Source organism: Theropithecus gelada, chromosome 3, assembly GCF_003255815.1.
Source record: "Theropithecus gelada isolate Dixy chromosome 3, Tgel_1.0, whole genome shotgun sequence".
NCBI lineage: Eukaryota > Metazoa > Chordata > Mammalia > Primates > Cercopithecidae > Theropithecus > Theropithecus gelada.
The window spans coordinates 55,046,955-55,055,275 of NC_037670.1; the positions used below are offsets into that span (position 1 = coordinate 55,046,955).

General features: G+C 36.4%; 1 protein-coding gene across 2 annotated transcripts in view; it reads left to right on the forward strand.

Annotated features, from left to right (window-relative positions):
- The window catches only part of LOC112620654 (zinc finger protein 680-like), a 47,484-nt gene extending 39,365 nt beyond the window's left edge, over positions 1-8,119 (forward strand). The window contains exons 4-5 of one of the 2 annotated variants that reach the window (XM_025379398.1): positions 6,770-7,869; positions 7,954-8,119. In XM_025379398.1, coding sequence (XP_025235183.1) covers positions 6,770-7,869; positions 7,954-8,103 — 1,250 coding nt within the window. In that variant the 3' untranslated portion in view covers positions 8,104-8,119. Of the gene's footprint in view, positions 1-6,769; positions 7,870-7,953 lie in introns of those variants that run through there. The other variant, XM_025379399.1, reaches the window with a different exon arrangement.
- Positions 8,120-8,321: the final 202 nt, after the last annotated feature.

The window sequence follows — 8,321 nt, forward strand, 5'->3', positions numbered from 1 at the left end:
CTGTGCCCCACCTAACAGCACCAAGACTGTTTTCAGGCAGTTAGCAAGCAGGGCTAAGAACTTGCCCCACGCCACCCACCTGGCTGTGAAAGAAAAGGGCATTAGTTCTTCCCTGGCCTGTGACCTGTGGAGTCTGCAGGATTGATCTGATGAATTTGGGCCCTTTGTCAAGTTCTGGCCTAGAGGCTTCTCAGCTGGTTCAAATTGTCACAAAGTTCAGCTGGAGGTTTTCTTCTCCCTGTGATGTTTTTCCCGTGCCTGTGGCTGCCCTCCAAAAAGATCCTTGTGATGCCAGGAAGGAATGGCCTGCTTGCGGACCCAGTGAGCTCCTAGGGCCTTTTCTGCTGCTTCTTCCACCCCCATATTTCACTTGCCTCTCAATTGACTCACCTCCAGGTAAGGTCGGCATCTTCTCCCACAAACTAGACCTTCAGTTTTCCCAGTGGGGGTGCATGTTCAGAGGTGGAGGATCTCCCTTTTCCACTTCTGCAGTTTGGGCACTCACAGTATTTGGGGTGTCTCCTGAGTCCTGTAGGAGCAGTCTGCTTCATTCAGAGGATCTGTGGGTCATTTCAGGTTTCCTGATTTATTCCTGCAGTTATTATGAAGCTAAAATTTATGATGCAAGCCTCCACACAATACTTTGTTTGCCCGAGTTGGAGCTGCAATCTAGTCCTGCCTCCCATTCACCATGATGCCCCAGATTTGTCCTCAAACTCTTGAGATCAACTGATCAGCCCACCTTAGCTTCTCAGAGTCCTGGGATTCCTCTTTTTTTTTTTTTTTTTTTTTGAGACAGAGTTTTACTGTCGTTGCTCAGGCTGGAGTGTGATGGCGGATGACGCGATCTCATCTCACCACAACCTCCGCCTCCTGGGTTCAAGTGATTCTCCTGCCTCAGCTGCCCTAGTAGCTGGGATTACAGGCATGTGTCACCATGCCTGGCTAATTTTGTGTTTTTAGTAGTGACGGGGTTTCTCCATGTTGGTCAGGCTGGTCTTGAACTTCTGACTTCATGTGATCCACCTGTCTTGGCCTCCCAGACTGCTGGGATTACAGGCATGAGCCACTGTGCCTGGCACCTTTTTTTATTAATTAGTTTAATTAATGTATTTTTTAAATGATTGCTTAAAGAAATGAAGTTAGTATTACCAGTTTATTGTTGTTTTATGTGTTCCTTGTAGATATGTTTTCTTTTTCATTGTTCATTTTAGTGCTTAGTTTTGTTTTATTTATTTTTTGAGACAAAGACTTGCTCTTGTTGCCCAGGCTGGAGTGCAATGGTGCGATCTTGGCTCACTGCAACCTCTGCCTCCCGGATTCAAGTGATTTTCCTGCCCCATCCTCCTGAGTAGCTGGAATTACAGGCATCTGCCACCACACCCGATTAATTTTTGTACTTTTAGTAGAGAAGGGGTTTCACCATGTTGGCCAGGATGGCCTCGAACTACTGACCTCAGGTGATTCACCCGCCTCGGCCTCCCAAAGTGCTGGGATTACAGGCGTGAGCCAGCGTGCCCTGCTAATTTTTGTTTAAGTTTATTGTGACATGCTTTGACTATTTTCAAATTTTATTTCACATACTTTCTGGAAATACTGTTGTATGTGAGTGAGAGAAATGCCACACTTTGAGACAAATTTAAGAGTCCTTTATTAGCCGGCGACCAAGAGACGGCCAACTGCTCAAAATTCTCTTGGCCCTGAGGAAGGGGCTTGATTTTGTTTTATACTTCGGGTTAGGAAGGGGAGGGGGAGCTCAGTTGCAGCAATTCTACAGAAGTAAAAACATGTAAAGAAGTTAAAAAGACAAATGGTTACAGAGCAACAAACAGTTTCCAGGTGCAGGGGCTCTAAATATTTGATAAGATGTTATATATGGGGATTCTGCCGGACACAAACTCAAGGCTTTATGGTGTTATCTCTTGAGCAAAATCCTGGGAACTTAGTACGTGGCTTGCTTCAGTATCTTATCAGTTAATTGGACTCTGATATGTTGAGAGTCTGCTTACACAAGTTAACTCCTTGAGGACCGGGGGTGGGTAAGGAGTCCTTGAAGCCTTGTAAATGAAGGAGCCAAATGGAGTTGGTCTGGCTTTCTCAGCTAAGGGACAGCCTATTCACGTGGAAACAAGGCTAGGTGATTAAGGGAGAGTCTAAAAACAAGGTTAGGTATTACAGTACAATGTAATTATCTTGAAAAGTGGAGATTACATAAAACATCTTAAAGTTAAAACAATATATTTTAATTTCATAACAACTTCAATTTAATACAAAAACTATTATATCTTCCAGTTTTTTTATTGATGTTAAAAACTATTATTTTTTGTTGGGTATCGACAGATTTATGCAGATTTATTTTTAGTTTATATAGAATAGCTTTAAAGGTTTTATGCTCCATCATTATGAGAGTAAAGAATTCTATATGTGTGTGTATATTGACATTTAATAGGTTTATATTTATATATAGTTTTATGATGCTGTCCAGCATCATTTTTTTTTCCTTCAAAATAATGTAGTCATTTTAGCATTTCTGTGTGTTTATATGCAGAGTCTCACTATGTTGCTCAGGCTGATCTTGAAATCCTGGTCTCAAGTTATCTTACTGCCTTGGCCTCCTAAAGATGTAGGATTACAGGCATAATCCACTTCACCAGGTCACTATGTAGCCCTTCATGTAGAACTGTGCTAATCATAATGAATCATAACACTGTCACCTTTTATTTTGAAAAGTCTTTATTTTTATCTATTTTTAAAGTAAACTAATCTTGAATCAAGTATTATTGGTTAGGAATTTTATTGCTACATCAAAATTTGGGAAGTTCTCAGGCTTTTTTGTCTACAAGTAACCTCTACATTACTTTTTCCCTATATTCTTCTTCTAAGACTTTTTAAATGAATATATTGATGTACTTGATGGTGTCCAATAAGTTTTACATTTCATGTTTTAATTTTCTTTTGGAATTTTATATTTTTGTGTTACATATTTTAGGATATGCCACCTCAAACGAGTTAATTTTTTTGGTTTTTTAGTTTATATTATAATTGAGTATGCCAATATTTAACTCTGTAAAATTTAAGACAGTGTGGAACAAAGTCAAATATGAATCAGCCATATGTCTACTACCAATATAACAATCTCTGTGTTTACCCGTATAAGTATTTTCCCTGTTCTTTTTATATTTCTGGTATAGGTTTCTTGCGAATGGTTATTTAATCTTGTCTAGGTGAGCAGTCATAGAAATTCTTCTAGTTTCAACATCTATTTATTCATGAATCTGTATTATTTTTGTATGGGAGAAAAACTTTTCTATTTAAAGATAATGTAGAAACTGTCATAACTCTGTGTCTCTTTTAGGTATTGTCTATTTTTACTTGTCAAAAACATATAACATTTACAATAGAATATTTTTAAATATTTATTTTAGTCCTATTATATTGACATTGTTATGCAACATATTCCTAGAATGTTTTTATCTTGCAAAGCTAAATATCAATACCCATTAAAAAACTATGAATTTTACTCATTTCCTGGCACTTTTCAAACACCACTCTGTTTTCTCTAAGAGTGTAACTGCTTCGTATATCTCATACAATCTCTGTTTTTGTGACTGGCTCATTTTATTTTGCACAATGTCATCAAGCTTTATAGTTGTTAGAATATTTTGTGCTTTTTAAATACTAGGTGATATTTAAGGATTTTATATTTTAAATTATATCTACTGAGTAATTTGGTGACAAATTTGCACTGCTTTTACCTATTGGCTCTCAGTAACAATGCTGCAGTAATTACAGGTATGCGAATGACCTATATGATCATATATGAGAAAGTTTATATATGTGCCGCATTCTGTTCTACTAGTATACATTTTTACTTCTGTACTCATACCAAATTGTTATAATTCTGTAGCTCTGTAATGTGTTTCAAAATCAGAAACTGTAATGCCTTTAAAATTGTTTATTTTATTGCAGATTTTTGGGTACTCTTATCTCTTAAGACTTTATATACTTTGGGGGTTGCTGTTTCTGTTTCTTCAAAAATGCAATGAGAAATTTGAACAACATCGCATTAAGTCTGTAAATTACATTGAGCAGGATGGACATCTTCACAGCATGAATTATTTTAACATTTCAACAAGCATGTTCAAGAATGTAGTGTTTAATTTCTATGTATTTGTGAATTTTTCAGTTTTTTCTTCTTACTGTTCTATACTCTCATTTTGGTCATAGAAAGTAATCTATAAAAATTTAGTTTTAAATAATTTGTTAAAATTTCTTTCTGGGCCGGGCGCGGTGGCTCAAGCCTGTAATCCCAGCACTTTGGGAGGCCGAGATGGGCGGATCACGAGGTCAGGAGATCGAGACCATCCTAACACAGTGAAACCCCATCTCTACTAAAAAAATACAAAAAACTAGCCGGGCGACGTGGTGGGCGCCTGTAGTCCCAGCTACTCCGGAGGCTGAGGCAGGAGAATGGCGTAAACCCGGGAGGCGGAGGTTGCAGTGAGCTGAGATCCGGCCACTGCACTCCAGCCTGGGCGACAGAGCCAGACTCTGTCTCAAAAAAAAAAAAAAATTTCTTTCTTAGTCTACCAGGTTGTCTATCAAGGAGAATGTTGTAGGAGGTATTGAGAAGGCTGTTTATTGTGATGTTGTTGAGGAGTGTTCTCTATGCCTCTGTTATAAATAATTGTTTTATACTCCCTTCAGGTCCTCTGTTTCTTTACCAATATTTTGTCTTTTTAAAATCTTTATTACAGAAAGTGAAGTATTAAAATATTCTACTATAGTTATATTGCTCTCTATGTGTTTCTTTCATTCTGACAATATTTGCTTTATATATTTGGAAACTTAATGTGAGATATACACACACACACACACACACAAAATCTCCTATCTACAGATTTGTCATTGGTTCCCGGCAAATGAATCTATTATTGTTTAATATTCTTCTTTGTGAGTCAGTCGTGGTGGCTCATGCCTATAATCCCAGCACTTTGGGAGGCTGAGGTGGGTGGATCGCCTGACGTCAGGAGTTTGAGACCAGCCTGCCAATATAGTGAAACCTCGTCTCTACTAAAAATACAAAAAATTAGCTGGGTGTGGTGGCGGGCGCCTGTAATCCCAGCAACTAGGGAGGCTGAGGCAGGAGAATCGCTTGAACCCGAGAGGTGGAGGTTGCAGTGAGCCGAGATTTCGCCATTGCACTCCGGCCTAGGCAACAAGAGCAAAACTCCATCTCAAAAAAATAAAATAAAATTCTTCTTTGTCTATTTGGAGTTTGACTTCAAGTATATTTCATAAAATACGACAGTTGACTTAAGATGTGTTTTGTGTAATATTTTGACCTCTTCTCTCATTTGATTCATATTTACATGAAATGTCTAGTTTTGTCTTGCCACTTTCAGTCTCTGTTTATCATTAGATCTTTCCTGACTTTTGTAAAAAGGCATGTTGGATCTTGGTTTTTAAAAAACCTTTTTTTTTTTTTTTTTGAGACGGAGTCTAGCTCCTTCGCCCAGGCTGGAGTGCAGTGGCGCAATCTTGGCTCACTGCAAGCTCTGCCTCCCGGTTTCACGACATTCTCCTGCCTCAGCCTCCCGAATAGCTGGGACTACAGGCGCCCACCACCACACCCAGCTAATGTTTTGTATTTTTAGTAGAGACGGGTTTTCACCGTGTTAGCCAGGATGGCCTCAATCTCCTGACCTCTTGATCCGCCCTCCTCAGCCTCCCAAAGTGCTGGGATTATAGACGTGAGCCACCATGCCTGGCCTTAAAATTCTTTAATAATCCCTTTAATGAAAGTATGTCTCTTGATTGGAAAGTTAATTTTACATATATATTTTACATATATATATATTTGGATAATTTTCTGAAAGAGAAAGACTTACTAATGTTATTTTATTGTTTTATTTGATTCTTTTACCTTTGTCTCTGACTTTCTCTTTCTGTCATTCTTGGTGTCTTGTTGATTTTTGTATTGAAATGCTTTCACTTCCTTCCTATTTTCTTTTGTATATCTATACAGATATACAAACTTTGTTATTAATGCTGCTAGTTATTTCTTTTATGTTATTAATGCTGCTAGTTCTTTTATGTTGTATATTTATTAATATCTTTCAAATTTGAGAGAATAATTAACGTTTTCTGCACCATTATAATAATGTTAAGGAATTCTATTTGTGTATATGCATATCTTTTTCATAAAGTTACGTATTTTTATATAATAATGTGTTGTTTTCTGTCATGTTATTTTCAGTGGAAGAAACTGCTTTCAGCATCTTTTATATGTAGGGAATTTGCAGTGCCAATATACTTTTTCAGTGTGTGGTTATTTTGGAAGTTTTTTTTTTTCCTCCATTTTGTAGGACAGATTTGCTGATGGTATTTTTCTCATTTGGTATTCATGACTTTGACTATATCACACACTTCTCTTCTTGCCTGCAAAATTTTCTTGACAAATTCACTGGTTATTTAAAAAGACTATGCTTGTAAATGACATATCATTTTTATACTGCAACTTACAAGATTCTCTTCTTGTCTGTGACTTTTGAAATTGTGTTTATATATGTGTTTGTTATAAATATCATTGTGTGTATCCTAATTTGTTGAGCTTCATTTGTACATTTTTTTTTTATTTTTAGGATATTTTGGTTATTTATTTTTATATTTTGCTTATGTAGTTTGTGTAATTTTATAGATTTGATTTGTAAAATATATTCATCGGAGTCTAGGAAGTGGAGTAATTTGTTATTTTTATGTCTTTCAGTTATATATTCTCATTTCACTGAAGACCTTTGGCCAGAGCACAGTATAAAAGATTCTTTTCAAAAAGTGATACTGAGAGGATACGGAAAATGTGGACATGAGAATTTACAATTAAGAATAAGCTGTAAAAGTATGGATGAGTCTAAGGTGTTCAAAGAAGGTTATAATGAACTTAACCCTTGTTTGACAACTACCCAGTGCAAAATATTTCAGTGTGATAAATATGTGAAAGTCTTTCATAAATTTTCAAACAGTCATAAGATAAGAAATACTGGAAAGAAGTTTTTCAAATGTAAAGAATGTGGCAAATCATTTTGCATGCTTTCACACCTAACACAGCATACAAGAATTCACACTAGGGAGAATTCCTACAAATGTGAGGAATGTGGCAAAGTTCTTAACTGGTTCTCAGAGCTTATTAAACATAAGAGAATCCATATGGGAGAGAAACCCTACAAATGTGAGGAATGTGGCAAAGCCTTTAACCAATCCTCAACCCTTATTAAACATAAGAAAATTCATATTGAAGAGAAACCCTTCAAATGTGAAGAATGTGGCAAAGCCTTTAGTTTATTCTCAATCCTTAGTAAACATAAGATAATTCATACTGGAGACAAACCTTACAAATGTGATGAATGTCACAAAACCTTTAACTGGTTTGCAACCCTTACTAACCATAAGAGAATTCATACTGGAGAGAAACCCTTCAAATGTGAAGAATGTGGCAAAGATTTTAACCAGTTTTCAAACCTTACTAAACATAAGAAAATTCATACTGGAGAGAAACCCTACAAATGTGAAGAATGTGGCAAAGCTTTTAACCAGTTTGCAAACCTTACTAGACATAAGAAAATTCATACTGGAGAGAAATCCTACAAATGTGAAGAATGCGGCAAAGCTTTTATACAGTCCTCAAACCTTACTGAACATATGAGAATTCATACTGGAGAGAAACCCTACAAATGTGAAGAATGTGGCAAAGCTTTTAATGGGTGCTCCAGCCTTACTCGACATAAGAGAATTCATACTAGAGAGAATACCTACAAATGTGAAGAATGTGGCAAAGGCTTTACTTTATTTTCAACCCTTACTAACCATAAGGTAATTCATACTGGAGAAAAATCCTACAAATGTGATGAATGTGGCAATGTTTTTAACTGGCCTGCAACTCTTGCTAATCATAAGAGAATTCATGCTAGAGAGAAACCCTACAAATGTGAAGAATGTGGCAAAGCTTTTAACCGGTCCTCACACCTTACTAGACATAAGAAAATCCATACTGGTGAGAAACTCTACAAACCTGAAAGATGTGACAATAATTTTGACAATACCTAAAACCTTTCTAAACATAAAAGAAACCATCCTGTTGAGAAATCCTAAAAATGTGAAGAATTTGACAAAGCCTTCCAATGATTGTTACACTTGCTTGTAGGTAAGATAATTTATACTGGAGAAAATTTTATAAGTTTAAAGAATGTGACAAAACTTAACCAATACTCACATCTTATTGCACAGGAAAGCATTTTTACTTGAGAAAGATTGTACAAGTATAA